At 43.6% G+C, this 21,570-nt stretch overlaps 1 protein-coding gene across 1 annotated transcript in view; it reads right to left on the bottom strand.

The window, feature by feature from the left end:
* Window positions 1–14,517: 14,517 nt before the first annotated feature.
* The window catches only part of LOC148003574 (disks large homolog 5-like), a 46,272-nt gene continuing 39,219 nt past the window's right edge, over window positions 14,518–21,570 (bottom strand). Inside the window, exons 4-6 of the mRNA XM_087567927.1 lie at window positions 20,325–20,456; window positions 19,472–19,655; window positions 14,518–15,305 (exon numbers count right to left, since the gene is read on the bottom strand). Coding sequence (XP_087424053.1) covers window positions 15,300–15,305; window positions 19,472–19,655; window positions 20,325–20,456 — 322 coding nt within the window. The 3' untranslated portion in view covers window positions 14,518–15,299. The remainder of the gene's footprint in view (window positions 15,306–19,471; window positions 19,656–20,324; window positions 20,457–21,570) is intronic.

Raw genomic sequence — 21,570 nt, 5'->3', positions numbered from 1 at the left:
CTTTGCTCCAGGCTTTCAGCACCCCATTCCTGTCACTGATCTGATGCATACTTGGTCCCAGAGATGGACAGCAGAGGGATTTGACACACAGCGTCCACTCTGCTCCACTGCTTTGCTTTTTGTAAATTCTTTACAATGGCTATTTCTTGATTTATTATTAAATAATAATAAATCTTGACTTTTCTTGACATTTTGAGATAGGATCTTATTAGGCAGGGTAATTCTGTACCCTAAGGTCTGGTTGCTTCAAACAAGGAGACCCTCATGTATACTAGATTTTTTTTTTTTTTTTTGCCTCCTAAGTTATCCCTGATTGGTTAATAAAATCCCTACAACACGGGCTGGGCAGAAGAGAGGGGAGAGAGCAAAGTTGCCCTTGGCTTGGGGGCTCAGGCAGGGTCCACGAGGAGAGGGAAAGGACATGGGAGGAGAAGGAAGGAGACACCACCCCATAGGGTAGTTGGATCATGAGTGTATTGCCATGTGGGCCAGTCTGTTAGAACAGGCGTGGCCCAGGCAGAGCATGGCAAGCAATACCTCAGGGTTATTGACAGGGAAGCAGAAAAAGTAGCACAGAGGGTTGATGTCTGCCCAGTTCTAGTATTTTAAAGCTTATTGTAAATCTAAAAGTTTTGTGTCTTTTATTTGGGAACTAAATGATCTACGGTCGGGTAGAAACCCCCTTATAATATTTACTGTAGCAATGGCCACTCAATTATTGTGGTATTTTAAATATAACACACATTGAATTTTATAATTCAGATGCAAGGTTTTGTATATTTCCAATGTGAATGTACACCTGAGGTCATGTGTAGGTATAGAGACATAACATGGCAGAAATACCTAGTACATTTTAATGTCACCACACCGACCAAATGAAAGCCACAGGCTATAAAGACTATGATGGATGAGGAGAAGGCTTAGTGCTCTCTGGAGTCCCCTTCCCTAGTCTTGGGATAAGACTACCAGTAAGTCAAGACCATATTCCTCTTTCATTTCTCAAGGAGCCAGGGGTAGACCCAGATACATGATTTATTGCCTGCAGGGTTTTTTTTTTTTTTTCTGCAAGCGCTGCCCTGTTTGAGGACTTGTCAATGGTAAGCACTGTCAGAGGAAGGCCAGCATATGAATTCTGTATAACTCTGCTCTGACAGCATGTAGCACAATCCTATCAAGTACTGGAAGCCTTGCTGGAAAGATTAATCAACCTCTAGGATCAAAAGGAAGCAACCCGAGGGGCACATGGCTGTAAATCAAGTCTGAAACCATAGCCCATTATAGAAGTTCATCTTTGGATCTTATATCAAACAGCGTTAGCCTCTAAAAGAAACACAAAATTAAAATGGCAAGGTGACGGGTAATGACCCCATAGCAAGGATATCTAAGTAATGTGGAAAGATCCCAGTGCAAAGACATCTAGCAAAGATACTGAAAGAGTGTACCCCAAAATGGGGAGCCCCGTCTCTCGCTCCGATCGCGGGCTTGGGTGCCCTCAGGAATCACGAGTAGCCATTCTTGATGTAACAGCAAGAGGTAGCTTTAATTAACGAGATCCCGGGTCTTAGCGGGATCCCGGGTCGAGACATATCTCACACAGGAGACAGAGGAATCGACCCCGAGACTCCAAACTCGGGGGTTTATATAGGGGAGGTTAGGGGCATTCGCGAGGTTACACATGATTGGTCAATTCAAATGGTGCACAGTTACTTTCAGTGTGAAATTACATCAGCAAGGCGTACGTGCTCTCTAGCAGCTCGGCAGGCAGGTAGGGTGGCTCATCTCACTCAGGGGGATGAAGGAAGGGGAGGGGGTGGCTATAGATGGTCAATGTCCTTGGGGCTGATAGCTGGTCCGGCAAGTCCTATCTCTGGCTCTCCCTCAGGCACGTCCGGCCCTGAACATCCGGACTCTGACAATGATTAACCTTTTTAAAACTCTAGTTCTACATTCCCTTCTCCTTTTTTGTTAATAGTCCTAATCTTAGAACTTCATGGAGAACTCAGCTTCATCTAGCATAACAGCTTGGTATTGTTGTCTTAACATGAGGATTCTAATCTGGACACTATCTAAGCCTATACACCAAGGTCATGACTAGCTTTTAGAGCTTCTAAGCTTATACAGACTGTGATCCCTGAGGCACGGTCCCAAGAAGTATTAAGAGTAGTAACATATGCATTGTTACATCATTTGTAATGGAAATCAAGCCTATCCCACACCTATCTTGATAGAACCCAGGACAAACATGACTGAATTTCCCTCTAGGTCCCAGCTCTCAGCCCCAACATATAGTACACGACTGGTGAGGGCTGAGAATTGACAGCTGTCAGGGTGGTCAGCAGCACCAGGTATGGTCCTTTCCAGCGAGGCTCGAGTGTCTGGGCTCAGTGTAGCTGCAGTCTCCGACCTGGAACTGATGGGATGTCTCAGGGGTCTCCAGGACATAGGCTGCTGTCAGCTGTGAGCAGATTTCTTTCTGTATCACCTGTAGGTCTTTTAGCCTTGCACACAAATCATTATTACTATGGCACTATGACGTGTTGGTTCAGTAACATCATCTAATACAGTCAGGGGGGCTGAGGCCCCATATAAGATCTCAAAGGGGGTAAGGCTGAATCTGGAAGGGGTATTTCTTGCTCTGAAGAGAGCAAGAGGGAAGGAGTGTCACCCAGTCTGCGCCAGTCTCCATGGTTAATTTAATTTGGTCAGGGTCTCTTTTAGAGTTTTATTTATTTACTCTACCTGTCCTGAACTTTGAGTTCTGTAGATACAATGTAATTTCCAATCGACCTCTAAATACTTGGCCATACCCTGGCTTACCTTGGCAACGAAAATAGGGCTGTTGTCTGACCAGATCACCTTGGGTACTCCAGACTGGGGGAAGATTTCTTCCAGTATCTTCTTGATGACTATCGAGGCCATCTCTTGCAGTTGTTGGCTTCACCAGGGCATCCAAGAGATGGTAAAGGCATCTGAAGTGCTGATGTGATGGGGGGTAGAAGTTCAGCCATCCCAGATGACATCGTGTTGTCCACCATGGCAGCACCCACTTGTCTCTGACCTTCATTCATGAAGAGAACTGTTCCCGTTTGTGGACAAGGTCCTCGGCTTTCAGCAGGGGTCAATCAGCCAGTTGCAGAGGTCTTTCCTCCACCCATGGGCTTCTGTCAGTGCTTGCACTCGTGCTGTGGTGGCTCCAGGTCTGGATTGGGCAGCAAGGTGACCAAATTGTCCCCAACCGGTGGAGAACCTAGTCCATGGCAGCTGACCGTGGTCCCATCTTTTGGGACACTCTATTTAAAGGCAAAACATCAGCCACTCTATCACAGTTTAAGTCCTGGATTGGGTGATAATTGCCAGTGCCCGGCTGGCAGGAACGGTGTGTTCCAAGCAGAACAGCGCTAAGCCACACACCTCCCAGCATCAGGTACTGGTGCACTGAGACAGGTCTTAAGCTCCACATTCACAGTCTGTAGATATGCATACACATGGCCTCACCCAGCGATTTCAGCCCACGCAAGCCAATTTGGAGAGCAATTTTCTCATGAGCAAGGGATGGGGCAGTCAGGGATGACCATGAATTAGTGGGTGGGTTACCCGGCCCACGCCAAGGTCCACTGTTCTTCGGGCAGTCCATAAGTATTGTTCGTTGCCAGGAACCCCTTGCACTCAAGGTCTTTGGATATTGGCCCACTGGGGGGCATAGGAGCACAGAGCATTGGGTCCCTGTCCAGCACTCTAGGACCAAGAAACTCTCCAGTGGCCTCTCTTGTTCTTTCTTGGGCAGTCCCTGCCCCAGTGCCCTTTTTCTTGGCATTAGGCACACTGATCTTTAGCCAGGAATTCTCTTCTGTTGCCAGGTACTATCTTCCTAGGTTCCCTAACTACTGTGGCCAGTATATGTTCCTCTCTCATCTTTTATCTAACTTTAGCTCTCTAACTTCTTCTTCTTTTTGTCTCTTTTCTTCCCTAGCTTCCTGCTCTTTTTATCCTCTTTCTTTCTTTCTTTTTTTCAATCTCTCTGTCTGCACCTTCTTCTACAGCTATTTTTCTCTGCAACTTACAATAACTCTCTCAGTGACTTAGCTTAACCCTTCAAGTTTCTGTAACTTTCTCTTCATATCCTTTCCTTATCTTAGCCAAATTGGTGGGGCATTTTCCAGCCCCTCAGAGACCCACCCTTGGAGCCTGGCGGCAGACCTGGAGCACTCCCTACCTTCAGGCGTCTGAAGAGAGCAGGCAGAAGTGAGGGCCTTCTATCCGTGTCTGGAACATTGTTTCTGGCCTCTAGTAGGATCCCGTCTTTCCTCAGTGGTAAAGAAAACCTGTAACAGTTACTAACAAGCATGAAGAGGGCAAACAGCATTTAGTCACACAGCTAAACCAGGAGGCCTTCTTGGACAAAAAGCCATTGTACAAATAAGCACAAGCTTTGTCTATGAAACGGAAAGGTGAGCAGAGAGGCAGTAGATCTGTTATCGACTATCTCTCTAGACTTAGATTTTTCCCTCAAGGAGTATAACCAAAGGATGGAGAGATGGTTAGAACCTGGGTGCTAGATGCCAGGTGGCTGACAAAAGAATCGTAACCAATTCACCTGGGGCTATCAGGACCTCAGTAGCAGCCCTTTACCAAACTGTCTCACTGGGTTTAAAGGCCCATGGAAAAGAAAACATTAATCCTGACCTTGGCCACCGCCTGATAAGGCAGGCTCCCTTAAAGAACTTCTCTAAATGAGCACTCTCCTACTGTGAGCAAATGTCAGAAATTCCTTTCTTGTTCTTGTTTTCCTTATAGTCCTCTCCCACCTCGCTCTCAGCCTTTTCAGATAGTTCCTCCTGTAGCATTTCTAACACAGCCTGTCTCTCTCTCTCTTTTTTTTTTTTGATAGCCTGTTGACAGCATTTCTGATCTTTTAGGCAGCTGCGCACTAAGTGTCAAAATGGCTGAAACTCTGCCTTTAAGATTCCTTACTCCCAAGCAAAATTTAAATCTTTCTCTAGCTTATCTCAGCTGGCTGTGAGCACAAGCACAGATAAAACACTGTTTTAACAATTAACTTTGGCTATCAACCAACACACCGCCACTAGAGCAGGGTCCATAAGATTAAGTTTCTTACTCACTAAGCATTAAGGGGACCAAGTAAAACTCTTCGACGAACAAAGCAAAACATGATTTCAAACACAGTCGTCGGTCCAAGATTTTAAACACAGTCAGATCTTTTTGACTGTCAGTTGCCGGGTCCTCCCTGCAAAATTCAGCTCGTGGAACGTTCTCATGCGTCCCAGATCCTGCGCGATTGGGGCGTCCCCCTGTGTGCTTTCTAAAAAGGAAAAAGAAAAAAAAAAGACTATTTGGAGTAGGAATCCTTCATCTACTCACAGGCGCCTATTCGGGGTGGGGAACCTTCTTCCACCCGTGCACAGGGCAGGAATCCTTCATCTGCCCAGACAGTGCACTCTCAAGCTAGCTTTCTACGGGGTGGGAATCCTTCTTCCACCCGTGCACAGGGCAGGAATCCTCCTTCTGCCCAGACAGTGCACTCTCAAGCTAGCTTTCTACGGGGTGGGAATCCTTCTTCCACCCGTGCACAGGGCAGGAATCCTTCTTCTGCCCAGACAGTGCACTCTCAAGCTAGCTTTCTACGGGGTGGGAATCCTTCTTCCACCCATGCACAGGGCAGGAATCCTTCATCTGCCCAGACAGTGCACCAAGACCTTAAACCGGTACTGAAAAACACAGACTACAAGACTTAATTCACACAAACTCACACACAGCAGCCGCTTTCCAGCACTCACACTAACGTACCTCCAAGTGGCATTGGTGGTTCCGGGGGGGTCACGCTCAGATCCCGGACGAGCCCCCAAATGAAAGAGCATACCCCAAAACGGGGAGCCCCGTCTCTCGCTCCGATCGCGGGCTGGGGTGCCCCCAGGAATCACGAGTAGCCATTCTTGATGTAATAGCAAGAGGTAACTTTAATTAACATGATCCCGGGTCTTAGCGGGATCCCGGGTCGACACGTATCTCACACAGGAGACAGAGGAATCGACCCTGAGCCTCCAAACTCGAGGGTTTATATAGGGGAGGTTAGGGGCATTCTCGCGGTTACACATGATTGGTCAATTCAAATGGTGCACAGTTATGTTCGGCGCGAAATTACATCAGCAAGGAGTACGTGCTCTCTAGCAGCTCGGCAGGCAGGTAGGGTGGCTCATATCACTCAGGGGGGTGAAGGAAGGGGAGGGGGTGGCTATAGATGGTCAATGTCCTTGGGGCTGATAGCTGGTTTGGCAAGTCCTATCTCTGGCTCTCCTTCAGGCATGTCCGGCCCTGCACATCCGGACTCTAACAATGAGTAACCTTTTTAAAACTCTAGTTCTGCAATACATGTCCATGAAGCTTTCACCAAGAATCCCAATTCTGTGTTCTAAAATACTATATATATACACTCACACACACAGTGAATCCTCATTTATGGTCAGCTATGGGGATTGATTCTCTGGGAACCTGACACTGAGATAGAGATAGATGTATAAATGTGTTTGACAAGTGCTCTTGGGGACCATGGCTGTGACAAAGAGGAGAGAAGAGGATAGGGTGGAGAGCACTCTGGCTCTAATGCAGTCACAAGAGTATGCAGGCAGCCCTGTGTGGGGCTCAGGAGCTGGCCTGACCCTGAAGTCTTAGCCTGCACTGGAACAAGCAGGAGGCCCGGCCTTAAAGTCCCCATTGGCTAAGGACGAGGTTCCTGGTCAGAAACTAGTTACCACATTGTAACCACATAGCCATCCCTTCTCCAATATCATTCTTCCTGAATTTCCAAGTCCTATCATGAGGATATTTGGGGGTCCACTCTGATCTTTTACTCAGAGCAAACATAAAAATCAGGTGGATGGGCAGGGAGTGGAATGGCCTAAGGTTAAGCTAAACCTCAATTTTAATGGGTCCATAAGTTCAGGAGGGAGTCCATTTGGCATTGTCATCTGTGCCTTCTGTGTCCTTATCCCAGGTGTGCTGACTGTGATAAGATGCCACCTCAACTCACATATGTCAGGGTGAAAATCATGTATGACTTTTCTGGGAAGAACTCTGCCTTTTCCTACCATCTGGAGTTATACAACATCTCTATGCAAAGCTCAGAAGAGAGGGGTGGAGATTGTGGAGGCCTTAGAAGTTGAGGATCTTTTCTGATTAAGGCACATATTTTTTCCTGTATAATTTTTCCCTTGCTCTTTCACTAATGATGGTTGACTTCATTCCTGGCCTGAAGTCAACTGGATTCTAAGGTTTGGATTAGGGAAGCCCCTCTTTTTGAGATGATAAGCCCAGCAAGGGATCCCACTGCATACAGGTTCCTATTCCCAAGGAAGTTGTTGCTGCAGAATCACAGCATGGGGGCAGCAGCACAGGATATCTCCCAGCTTTCTCTCCTGCACCTGCTGCAACTGTAATAAGGCTGTTTGTTTGTTTGTTTGTTTGCTTTTTATTGGAAATACCTAAAAGGTGGTCAGAGTTAATACATGCCTTTAATACCAGCACCCACAAGGTATTTTTGTTTTTGCTTTTGTTTTTGTTTTATTTCATTTCATTATTTCTGTAATTGTTGTTAGGATTCTTATTGTTTTCTTTGGTAATTCCCTCTACCTCTTCACTCTGTACCTAGAATGTGAAGCCCATGCTCTGCATGGTCCTATTATTCATGTTAAGAATTTTATTCTTACCACCAACACCACAGATGATCACATTATTTACTTTCAAATCAGGAAAACAGGCATAAAGAAGAGAGCTATGTTGTTTGGTCTCAGGTAAGCAGGCAATCAGGAGTGTAGGATGGCTTCCCAGTGTTTTGGATTAGGTAAGCTTCTGTTATTGAGATGAAAGGCCTCTGTTGAAACCTCCAGTTGAGTAACAGAGAGCCTGGAAAGACTGAAAGAGAGGTTGCACCTTGAAGGTGAAGGCTGGCCCTTCAGTGCCTCTGCAGCCTGAGGCAGAGTTCTGTTGTGAACACAGGAGCACTTGGCCAGAGATCATAGGGGACTGCATTTTGGTTGAGCCCTGAGACCTGGATGAGCAGAGGCCTCCACAGTCCTGATAAAGGGAAGCAGAGGCACATAGATGTGAGGGAACAATGGATCTTTGAACTGCATGTTCTCCACCTCATTTATCTTGTATACATAATATATGTAAATGACAAGGGCATCCTACTTTATCACATCTAGTCTCTCTATCTGTTAAAGCATGTGCAAATGTAAACACAGTAGAGTTAGTTCAGCAATACATTGTATCCCATTTTGTTAAAGACCTTTATTTTATTTCTATTTATATATTTTTTCTTTTTCACTTTACGTTCTGCTCACTGACTACTGATACTTAATTCCTCTCCCACAATCCTTCCCCAATTCTCCTGGCACAGTCTTCTCTGAGTGTATGAGGGCCAACTGTCTCAGTACCTCCCTTCTTTTACCAAAGCCTTTTCTGGTTGCATTGGTGAGGATGCTGGTTTTGAATGCCTTGGACTTGGCTTTCTTCATGCTCCAATTTGCTGGCTTTGGGAAGTTTGTGAAGAAATGTCTGTGAACTTGGTCCTTCATCCAGATGGTACACAAGAGGCAATGGTTTTGTTAATATTTTTGAGAGTATATTTCAATCAAACCTCTCCTACTAATATCCTAACAATGACAAAGGTAATGGGAGGCTACACATCTATTTCATTAGTTTTCAGTTCTTCTCAGAGCAGCAGTGTAGAAGCCCACAAAGCTGGCAAAGTGAAGTGAGGTCACGCAGGGGTCTTAAGAGCACAGTCCTACATTCTTAGAGTAACTCCTATGGATTTACCATATCCATACACCCGTAGCTCCATATGCACTGGACCCCAGGGAAGTGCTCAACATTCATTGCTTTTGCCACGCAGTTTGCCACAAATGTTAGAAATCTGAAAAGTTCAGGAAAATTGAGGTGTGAATAAGTCCCAGTGACTGGAGTAAGCTCAAACAGTCTGTGACAACAAAGAACTGATTGAGCATCCAAGAGACAAGACGCTCACCAGGATCATAGTTTTATACCAGTAAGAAAATTTGAATAATAAGTCTTCAGGTGAAAAGATAAATTAGGAGGTCATAGACCTAAAAGTTTTATCCTTTGCCCTCAGGGGAGCAGCCATTCTGTCAGCCTTTCCTGGCCCTTGGTCACAGGATCAGAGTTCTCACCTGGAAGCAGGGTTATCTGGAAGGCACATAATACATATCCACAGACTCCTCTTTGGGTACAAACTGATAGGCAACTTCAAGGCTTAAAGTCATCTCTCTCTCTCTCTCTCTCTCTCTCTCTCTCTCTCTCTCTCTCTCTCTCTCTCTCTCTCAGCTTGAGGCTGCACACACGCTGCATTCTTTTGTACATTCCGGTGTTTTTATTGCAGTTTTCTTTTCTCAAACTCCCACAATCATGTACACGTCTGTTCATTACCCTTTCATTCTCACACACACTCTTCATACACACCTCACACATATCTCACACACACCACATGCACTCTCCTGTCACATACACACACATAATCTTCACACACACCTCACACATATCTCACACACAGCACATGCACTCTCCTGTCACGTACATACACATAATCTTCATACACACCTCACACATATCTCACACACACCACATGCACTCTCCTGTCACTCACACACACAATCTTCACACACACCTCACACATATCTCACACACACCACATGCACTCTCCTGTCATGCACACACACAGTCTTCATACACACCTCATACATATCTCACACACAGCACATGCACTCTCCTGTCATGCACACACACAGTCTTCATACACACCTCATACATATCTCACACACAGCACATGCACTCTCCTGTCATGCACACACACAATCTTCACACACACCTCACACATATCTCACACACACCATATGCACTCTCCTGTCAGGTACACACAATCTTCATACACACCTCATACATATCTCACACACACCACTTGCACTCTCCTGTCATGCACACACACAATCTTCACACACACCTCACACATATCTCACACACAGCACATGCACTCTCCTGTCACACACACACACAGTCTTCACACATACCTCACACATATCTCACACACAGCACATGCACTCTCCTGTCATGCACACACACAGTCTTCACACTCACCTCAAGTTCTCTCCTCACTCATTCTCAAATGCTCTCCTCATGCTCTCTCCCTGGCTCTCACATTTGTTCTCAGACTTGCTCCCTCATTAGCTCCCTCATTAGCTCCCTCATTCACTCTTCACATTCTCTCTCCTCTCACTCTTCACATGCTCTTCTCATGCTCTCTCATTCGCTCTCACATTTGTTCTCACATTAGCTCTGTCATTTACTCTCTCATTCACTCCCTCATGCTCTCTCTCATTTACTCTTCACATGTTCTGTAGCCTTTCTCTTGCCCCAGTCCTTTATTAATAATCCAAAGGCGGGTAGAAAAACAAGATTTTATAATCATTGCCAAATCAAATGCAAAGAATGACTACATCTCACCAAGAACTAAGAATTACAACTGTTCTCCAAAGTTTCAGGCTTGCCCTATACCCAGGCCTGTGGCCAATATAATAATAATAATTGTAAACTTATCATGATTTAAACTTTAACCATTTACTTTTATACTTCAGAGTCCAAAGCTCCGAGATCAGCTAATTGCATTTTCCTGTGACACTCTAATGATAAATGACATAGGCAAAACTGCCAGGCAGTGGCCAGAAAGAATCAAGGTAACCCTTAGCACAGTAATTCCACTAGCGTTCTGTTCCTTGCACACAATGACTCTCATAAGGGTTCCAGTAGTTAGACTTAGTTTACTAGTATATTATTTTATATATTCTATACTTTCTTAACCAGTCTATAATATTATGTAAAACTTACTTCCTAACTTCAATAACTTTTTCCTTTCTTAGGGTCCCAATGTTGGCTCTAATTCATTTTCTCTTATTTTCTTCAAGCTGTCTTTGCAAGTAAAACCCTAATCTAGAACTACAATTCTGCAGTTATTACATTTTTTCCAAGATGAGAATACACAGTATCCACCTGGGCCACTAGGGCTGTGCTGTGCTGTGCCCCTATGCATCAATTTTCAATTGTCTAAGAATCATAACATCAAGGAACATCTAGTTTCACAGAATTCACCAGAGCAGGAGGAGAAAGAAGTAGGAAAGTCAGATATAATACAATAATTGTGCACACCAAGGCCAACTGATAGGCAGTCACACACAAATGAAATCTATAAAGCCGTTGTCTAGGGCTAAGGTTTGGAGAAATGGAAACAACCAGTTTTTACAAAAAGCTACTGCGGTCTACTTAGATGTCTCCATTGTATGTTGTCCCCAGCATTAGCCAGAACTCAGACAACAAAGGGAGGTCAAAGGGATACAGATTGGAAAGGAAGAAGTCAAAATATCACTGTTGCAGAGGATAGGGTAGTATACATCGGACACCCCAAAAGTTACAACAGAGAACTCCTAAGCCTGATAAACAACTTCAGCAAAGTGGCTGGGTATAAAATTAACTCAAACAAATCAGTAGCCTTCCTCTACACAAAAGATAAACAAGCTGAGAAAGAAATTAGGGAAATGACACCTTTCATAGTAGTCCCAAATCATATAAAAATACCTCAGTGTGACTTTTATCAAACAAGTGAAAGATCTGTGTGACAAGAACTTCATGATCTGAAGAAAGAAATTGAAGAAGATCTCAGAAAATGCAAAGATCTCCCATGTTCATGGCTTGGCAGTATGAAGATAGTAAAAATGGCCATTTTCCCAAAGTGACCTACAGTTGCAATGCACTCTCCATCAAAATTCGATTGCAATTCTTCATAGGGTTAGACAGAACAATTTGCAAATTCATTTGGAATAACAAGTAACGCAGGATAGCTAAAACAATCCTCAACAATAAAAGGACTTCCCTGGGAATCACCATCCCTGAACTCAAGCAGTTTACAAAGCATTAGTGATAAAACTGTATGGTATTGGTACAGAGACAGGAAGATAGACCAGTGGAATAGAACTGCAGACCCAGAAATGAACCAGCACACCTATGGTCCCTTGATTTTTGACAAAGGAGACAAAAGCATCCAGTGGAAAAAGGATAGCATTTTTAGCAAAGGGTGCTGGTTCAAATGGAGGTCAGCATATGGAGGAGTACAAATCATCCTCTTCTTATTGCCCTGTGTAAAGCTTAAGTCCAGGTGGATCAAGGACCTCTACATCAAACCAGATCACTCAAACTAATTGAAGCAAAAGCGGGGAAGAATCTTGAACACAAGGACACTGGAAAAAATTTCCTGAACAAAACACGAATGGCTTATGCTCTATGATCAAGAATAGAAAAATGGGACCTCATAAAGGTACAAAGCTTCTGTAAGGCAAAGGACACTGTGGTTAGGACAAACCAGCAACCAACAGATTGGGAAAAGACCTTTACTAATCCTACAACTGATAGAGGGCTAATATCCAAAATATACAAGAACTCATGAAGTTGGACTGCAGGGAGACTAATAACCCTATTAAAAATTGCAGTTCAGAGCTAAACAAAGAATTCATAGCTGAGGAATATGGAGTGGCTGAGAAGCACCAAAAGAAATGTTCAACATCTTTAGTTATGTGGGAAATGCAAATCAAAACAACCCTGAGATTCCACCTCACACCACTCTGAATGGCTAAGATCAAACACTCAGGCTATAGAAGACGCTTGCAGGGATGTGAGAAAGAGGAACAATCCTCCATTGTTGGTGAGATTGCAGACTGGTACAACCATTCTGGATATCAGTCTAGAGGTTCCTCAGAAAATTAGACATTGCACTAGCGGAGGACCCAGCTATACCTCTCTTACACATATACCCAAAAGATGCTCCAACATACAACAGGGCACATGCTCCACCATGTTCATAGCAGCCTTATTTATATTAGTCAGAAAATGAAAAGATCCCAGATGCCCTTCAACAGAGGAATGGAAACAGAAAGTGTGGTACATCTACACAATGGAGTACTACAGAGATATCAAAAACAATGACTTCATGAAATTCATAGGCAAAGAGAATGAACTAAAACATATCATCCTGAATGAGTTAACCCAATCACAGAAACACACACATGGTATGCACTCATTGATAAGTGGATATTAGCCCAAATGCTCAAATTCTGCAAGATTCACAGACCAAATGAAACTCAGGAAGGATGACCAAAATGCTGATTCTTCACTCCTTCCTTTAAAGGAGAAGAAGAATCCCTATTGAAGGGATAGGGATGCAAAGTTTAAAACAGAGCCTGAAGGAATGTCCATTCAGAGTCTACCCCACATGTGGCCTATACATATACAGCCTTCAAACTAGATAAGGTGGATGAAGCTAAGACGTGCAGGCTGATAGGAACTGGATATAGATGTCTCCTGAGAGGCACAGCCAGATCATGTCAAATACAGCGGTGAATGCTAGCAGCAAACCATTGAACTGAGAACTGGACCTCAGTTGGAGGAATTACAGAAAGATTGAAAGAGCTGAAGGGACTTGCAACCCCATAAGAACAACCATGGCTGCCAAGCAGAGATCCCAGAGACTAAACCAGTACCCAACCACTATACAGGGACTGTGCCATGGCTCCATCTGCATGTGTATCAGAGGATGGTCTTTTTGGGCACAAATGGAATGAGCAGCTCTTGGTCCTGCCTAGGCTGGGAAAGTGGATGGCTGGTGAAGGGAATATTTTATAGCAGAGGTGGAGGGCGATGGTATTCGGACTTATTTCTGGAAAACAAGGAAGGAATAATATTTGAATTCGAAATGAAAAATATCCAACTAAAAATCAACAACAACAAAATGGTATTTTGAGCTTCGAATCAAAAAAAGCCACAGTCAGGAAACAGAGAATTGTATGCCTCTGGTTTTCTTCAAATATGCTTGAGGCCCAGGTAGGTTCTGGGCCTAGGCTGAACCAAGAGGGTTCCTGCCACTGACTGCTCCTCTATTCCTGTTTCCAGAGGCACCATGCAGATTAATATTGGGCCAGAGATGTGGGAAGAGCTGGTCAGAAGTGGCTTTCTGTCCTGTGGTCTCAGGATAATCTGCATTCCAGGGTGTTCAGCATTTTCAGCCCCAGGATTTGGGTGCAGGGTTCCGGATGGCTTTAAACTCCCTTATACCATGTTTATATGTCCTGGGAGGTATTACAGAAAAATTAATGTTTATCCTACTAATTTGGTCAAAACTCTCATCGACAGAGTATAATTTAGAGGTAACTATATATTTGACAGCAAGCATACACAGTGGGTAATGTATGCATGATGAAGTTGAAATTCAGAGTTGGAAACACAGTGCACAGTGACTGTATAAATGCCTGTGAATCTCAGTCTGACTGGGAAGTGATTTGATGCCCAGTCCCCATGAGAATGCAGAGATCCATCCCTCCCTGATAGCTGTGGGACTTCAGATGTTGACACTAATGATCAATAAAGAAGGTTCTTAAGAGTGAAGAGTTTGAGATTACCCCTTTATTGACCAGAATACATCCAATTTACTGGATAGTAACCAGATGCAGGTAGTCAATATATACAGTCTATATCCTTATCAAAATAGAAAAGCAAATGAACAAAACAACAACAGATAAATAACAAATCTTCAAATGAATAGAAGGAAAACCAAATAACCAAAACAATTAAAAATTAACCAAACTTTAAATAGAGGAATTGCACTAAGCATTTTTTGCTGCTCCTTTTGCAGAATAGACTTATAGCCTGTGGCTTGCCTTGGAGACATAGTAGACAAGCAGTTAGTGATGGTAATCATCTTTTCAAGAGGAGTGGAAGTAGGTCTGTTTTGTTGGAGTGGGGGTATTAAGGAAAAAGCCATCCAACATTGAGTATAAATGATATTACAGACTTTGTCACAAAGTCTTTCCAATATTGTGAACTGATCTCCATGAAACTCTTCTGGGTGACCCATCAGGACAAGTACAAATTTACACGTGCACGGTCTTTCTGGATGACCAGCAGCTCTTGATTGATGTGCATCAGCACTTCTCTGAGTCCCTCAAAAAGTGCACACTTGCTGGAGAGAGGCAAGGTGAAAATACAGCGTATTCAATCCAAAGAAGTTAAACTAAAGGAGGAAAATGCAGTCCACAATTGCTATGGACATTACAGATGAGACGCAATAGTGGTGTATTTGCTGTGCACACTTAGTTCTCCTCCTGTAGCTCTTCTCTCCAAGGGAGATCTTGTCCTGGTCTGTGTCATGTTCGAGTTTCTGCTGGAGAATTTCAGACCTAGCAGAGCAAGGGAATAAAGATTTAGTGAGTGGTTGTCAATTCAGCTCTCCCTCTTACATCAGCTCTATTCAGTTGGATAATCCAGCATGACCTGTCAGCTGAGGTCAGTCCCTGCATCCCCAAGTGTCCTAGAGTACCTGCGCTTGGATTTATATCTCACCTTTCAAACTGCTAGAATTTGAACTGTGGACTATGCACTGTACTGGGATTAAGAGAAAAATGAGCATTTTTCCCACTGGTACAGGTATATGACACTGAATAATAACATTGTAGCTATGTCTGAATCTGAGTTTAAGAGAGGTATGAGCAACCTAGAATACCATGTGGATTCCTTCTGGAGAACATGCCCAGAATTGAGGTGAAATTTCTGATTATGTCAGCACTGAAGGAACCCGTCTAGTTTCCATTCGTAACCACTGAATCTGCAAATACACAGAGAAGCCATCTCACTTCAAATTCATGCTCACCGCACAGATCTTGTAATCACTGAGAATGTGCTCCATGCAAATCTTCCCAGCGTACACAGGGAACATTAAAGGTGATTGTGATGTAGAAACAGAACAGCACCCCTGTAAGTCTATGGCTAGTGCAAGGCAGTTTGTGAGAGGACAGAAGAGAAAATGTCCTCAGATCTTTCCGGAGAGATCACAGGAAGAAAGGAGTAGAACATAGCAAGAAATCCAGAGGATCATATATATATTGTTTCATGGGCAAAATTCACATGAACTGTACCAGAACAATACTCTGAGTAGCTCTTTAACTGCCTTAGGCTGAAATCCAGGTGGGTTGGTCATCCACCCAAAAAGGGTATTTATATAGGGAAGGATATTCAAATGGCCTCTTCCAGCCTATGTTCCTACCTGAACATTAATGCTTAATGTAAAGATTCCCCAGGATTCGCTGGAGGCATAAAAACAAATGTTGAGTGGAATATGTACATAGTGGCCAGAGCCAATAGACAGCTCAGTCAGTGATGTGCTGTCCTCCCATAAACCGTCATAGACTCAGGGTTCTTTCCCCATTAACAATCTGGCTTAGCAAGTCCCAAAGGCTGTGTAGAGCTGTCTTGTTGCTCAGCAAAGGATCATATGTTGGTGGTGGACTAGACTCTTGTTCTTGTTCACTCTTTCAGACTTTCCCCAAAGTGTGCAACTTCTTCTAATCGGAGCTGTCTTTACCATAGCCTGAGTGACTTCATGCCCAAAGCTAGAATCATAGGAAATCTCCATAACCAGGATCCAAATCAACAAATTTTCTCCCCGTAATGTGATTGTTCCACAGATAATTTGAATAAGTAAGTAAAAGCTTGCATGGATTATCTCACACTGAATCAGAATCTATGGAAGGGCTCCATCGTATGTACACTTTTACTCCTTGGCTGATGGACGTCTGGATAGATTCTCCTTCAAGGTTACTCTGGGACCACTACAACACTGATGTGCCCTAGTTGCAATGGCAATACCTACTCCTTGTTGTGGAATCACTGGGTTAACTAAAACTTCTGTTCCACTTTCTGAACATGGCTTCTCATAGGGCTACCTGTTCTTACACTGTCAGACCCATTTGAAGCTCATCATTTCTCCTAACCCACTGAGGCTGAAATTAACTGAGAGAAAATGATGTTGATCGACAGCACTTGCAGAATGCTACACAGATAACATAGAGGAGCGCTTTGGATTATCTGTGCACCTAAAGGGGTTCCTGAAACTGCCCTGTTCTTGCACCACAGCATAGCTATGGGACTTTTTCTGGATGACGATACAATTCCAAGCAACTCAAATTCTCAATGAATAAAATCCAAGCCAAACTCCTAGGGGAAGTTGTAGTGTGCCAAGGTAGCTCGAAAGAAATGGTAGCAGGCAATGTGGAAAGCAACCTTGGAGAAGACACAGTGAGTGACATAACCTTACAGTGGGCTTTCACAATTCACAAAGAACAGAGAAGCAGAATAAACTCATGGATTTTTCTAGAGAAGCCTTGCCCTTACCTCCCAGTACTCCATTCCTTTGATGTGCTCCAAAGGATTTCAATGCAGATCAGTAGTTTTGCCCCTAATCACTTGAAAATCTAACTTTAGAGGTGTTTTTGTGTCCTCTTTTTGGGGGTTGCATATCTAATGGATTTTATTGTCCTGCTTCTACACCATAACAAAAAGGGACCTGCAAGCTCTAGGCCTGTACCATTTGTTACCCCTGTGAAACATGATTCACTTGAACATATTTCCACTCCTCCCCCAGACTTCACACGATAATTCATTCTGAAATTTTTGGAAAGAATAAATTAGTAATTTAAGTGTCCTTTTGCTGTACAGAGCTAGATGGAGAAACCAAATGACTGGGCAGCTCTATTTCATGTTTCATGGATGTAAAGTGAACGCTTAGAGTACTTTTCTCATGAAACTTGGAAATAGAGGGAAACACACGTTCACTACTGCAAACACACACACACACACACACACATATACCCACACACACATATACCCACACACACACCACACACACACACACACACACACACACAAACACACACACAAACACAGACACACAGATACACACTTGCATGCACAAATGAAAACTTTGCTCTTATGCAGCACATTTCCTGTTGAGTGAGGAATTAGTGGGAACAATGCTGTGTACAAGTCTCTTAGACACAAGCAAGATGTGCTGCCCTGGCCTGTACTCATTTCCACTTCAGGAAACCTTTCTATACAGATACTTGCTGGTCCGACAAGTAAGTTACATGTTTTGCACAGATAGCCTAAACAACACAACATCAAATCCCCAAGAGAGATTTCTAGGAAAAGACTCCATCAAGCTCTATGCTGACTCATCATAGGCCCCTCACTAAAACTACCCTGTTTCCGTCATAGAAGACTTTGGAAGCATCAGAGAAGGCAGTGACTCATTGTCAGTTCCCAGGAACATTTCATCACATTAGAGTTCCTGTGATATTAAAACAACCTCAATGTCAGTCAGAAAAAGGCTAAATAAATAACATACAGTGAATTTTCTGAAATGCAGCACTGTGTACAATATTGAGAGGGTATCTATCCTGAAAGAATGCAGTGCCCATGATATAGTCAGCAAAGCAATGTCAGCAGAGGGTTGCACTCTAGGATTCCATGCAAGATCATGGTGAAGCCAATAAGACAATCCAGAAACTTCCCGGGGGATAACTCTGTTCAGGTAAAGTGAAGAAATCTAATCCTTATTTTTGAAATAGCTGAATGGTTTAAGAATGTGTTGAGACAAATAAGAGAGGGGGCTCCACCTGGAACTGGACGAATGATGCAAAGACTGCTGGCCAGCACAAAACAGGAAGCTTCATGTTTGTTGAGAGACCTAGGCTTAAAGGATTAAGTTAGATAATGACTGGACAAAACTGCATGTCATGAACTGGCCTCCCCGCATGCTCCCTAAGATGCAGGTCAGCACAGCAATGCAACTTTCTTGGTGAGAATTGGGGGTACATATGGATAACTTTGTTCTTGAAGCCTCAAGTCTCTCATGCCAACCCTCAGCCTTTGAGAAACCTTTTCCACATCCTTGCTCTTCTAACCAGCTTCAGGTTGTAAGGCCCAGTTATGAACTCTCCAGGAGCACTCAAATAAGACAGGACTGACATGCTGATACACAGGCTCTGTAGTTACCCAAGATCTATGAAGCATGAAGTCACCATCTTCATATACAGGGACATGAGGGGAGGAAGAACAAAAGCCACCACAAATGACAATGAGAACCATTTCTTTGGCATTTCCACCAGGCTCTCCTCCTTGAAAACTACTTACATCCTGAGTCTCACACGATCCCTGTAAAGAAAATGGGCTCTGGGCTTTTGCTTCATCCCTCAAAGCCCTGCTCTAGTCTAAAGAGGGGCTCCCACATAGCACCCTCCATACATAATGGCATGTAGTGCTGTGCTGTGTGATCAACCTATCTCCCTTAATGAAGTGCAGATTCTCAAAGAGCAGGAGCATTTGATTTCCAAACATGCAGTTTCTTGAAAAGGGGCTATCTCCACAGAAAGCCTTGTAAACCATCACATGAATGAACACTTGGATGAGACCTAGGTCAGGACATGGATCAGTCAATAGACAGTTACATTGGTTTGCCTATGTTTATGGTAAGACATGAGGACAACCTGACCCTGAGCCCTAACCCTACCTGCTGTTGCGTGGCACTGGGGTCACAGATGTTCATTCCGGCCTCTTCCCAGAGCCTCTTTGTCTCCACAGAGGATGCTGGCAGTTCAGTCTGCTCCACCAGCAGTTCTCTCTTCTCATTCAGCAAAATCTGTATATTGTTCTTCAATTGAGCTTGTTCACGCAGGAGCTGGGATTGCCTGATGCTGAACCACAAACAAAAAATGGTAAATCCCAGCCAGCTTCTATTTGCCTGTCACTCCTGCAAGTACAATCATCCCTTCAAGGGTCCTCATCCTCAGAAATCCCCAGAATAGAGCCACACTATGCAGGTTAGCACCAATTAGAGGAGGTCAAATCCAGAATCCACATTCCACATGAATCAAAGTACTTCTGAAAATCCTGACACTAAGACGGTTTATATAAATCAAGGAAGAAGAGATGGTCCATAAGGGAGCTCGTATGTCCATGGTATGGTGAAACCATCTTCATGTTGTGGGGAAAGCCCCTCTGAGGGGTAGTTGAAGACCCAATAGCTATACAATCTTTCCATGTGTTTCTCATGGATCACAGATCTTTAAATCTCCTGTCAGAGTCCTAGAGATTCAGAGTTGATTAATATTCCCATCATGGTCCAAACCTTTTCTATCTAGAGGAACTTTAACTGGGAAAATAACAATTGGAGGGTCTTCTACACCCCTCACATGTACGACAACTGAGTCCAAGAGCTACAAATCTAAGACCCTTGCCAGGAGGCAGCCTTCTTGTTAAGAGTCAGACACTACAGAACCAGAGCCCTGAATTTTGTTCAAAGTCATACAGGACAGAAGCATTCCCTGCCTAGTGCTGTGTTCTCATCTCTGTCAGCGACTCACCGGTAGGAACTGTTCACTTGTATGAGCTCCTTGTACCTCTCCATGGCATCACTTATTGAGTTGGTCATCATTTGCATAGCCATCATTCTCATCTCATGTTCAGATTGAAGGACTGGCAATTCGACATGCAGCCTGGGTTAGGTCATGGCCAAAGGAACAAATAATGTTTTGAACTCACGATTTCAGAATAAGGTGAAATGTAAATAAAAATATATAATAAAAAATTTCAAATTCAAGGAATGGTGGAAGGGAAGAAAATGGCAAACTCAAAAACCAGACCAAAACCCAACAGTGAGACTCAATCCACAGAAAATATTTCTATGTAAATAAGCAAACATTTGTTTTGAAATAAGGACTCCTTGGAATCCTGAGAGATCTGGTTCTGCAAAGACTCACTATATAGGAGGGGGCAGAGCCTGAGAGCTGCCTGTTTGGGAATAACAACTGTCAAGACCACAGTGACCATTTCTAGGTCACAATAAACAATCCCTGGATAGTTAAAAAAATAAAAAACTAAAGATCAAAGCAGGTGAAACAAATTAGGTAAAATCAGACTGTTCTCTCTATTACTTAAACTCAGTATGTTCCACATACTTGCTCCTTCAAAGTATTTGTACTGGTTAAGTTTATTATCCTGGGCACAGGAAAACAGAGTCACGGTACCAGTTGGAGGGACCTGACCTTCAAGAGCTGGCCAGGTGAGCATGATGGAATTGACTAGTTTAGGAAGAAGATTCCTCCAGTCTGTGCCACAGCTTTGGGCCCAAGAGAAAGCTGTGATGACATTTCTCTTGTTTTGAAAGCAGGTATACTCAATCCTTGGTTTCTATCATTACATGAATTCCCAGAGGGTATAACTATGTTTGACAGGGAAGAGGATTTATAGCACCTCCTCCCCTCAGGAGAGTCCTGTGTGCCACCAATATATACAGAAGGAGCAAAGTGCTGTGTTGATCAATGTGGGCCTCCACATACTCATCACTATCATGACCTGCAAAGTGTTGATCAAACAAATCCTCAGACCCCATCAAAGGTCCCAGACGTCCTGATCCAGAGTAAACCACCAACAAATACTGCCACATACATACACACCAACCCATATCCAAACACACTTAGAATGCCAACTACATTCATGGAGGTGCCATAGAATCAGTGTATAATGAACAAATTCAGAGGAAAGAGTGATGACGTGCAGGCATTTCATTCACACACACAGTTGCAGCAAGTGTGACCAGGTCCTTCCAGC

This window comes from Rattus norvegicus, chromosome 9, assembly GCF_021556685.1.
Source record: "Rattus norvegicus strain SHRSP/BbbUtx chromosome 9, alternate assembly SHRSP_T2T, whole genome shotgun sequence".
Classification (NCBI taxonomy): domain Eukaryota; kingdom Metazoa; phylum Chordata; class Mammalia; order Rodentia; family Muridae; genus Rattus; species Rattus norvegicus.
This window is presented reverse-complemented; position numbering and strand designations above follow the sequence as displayed.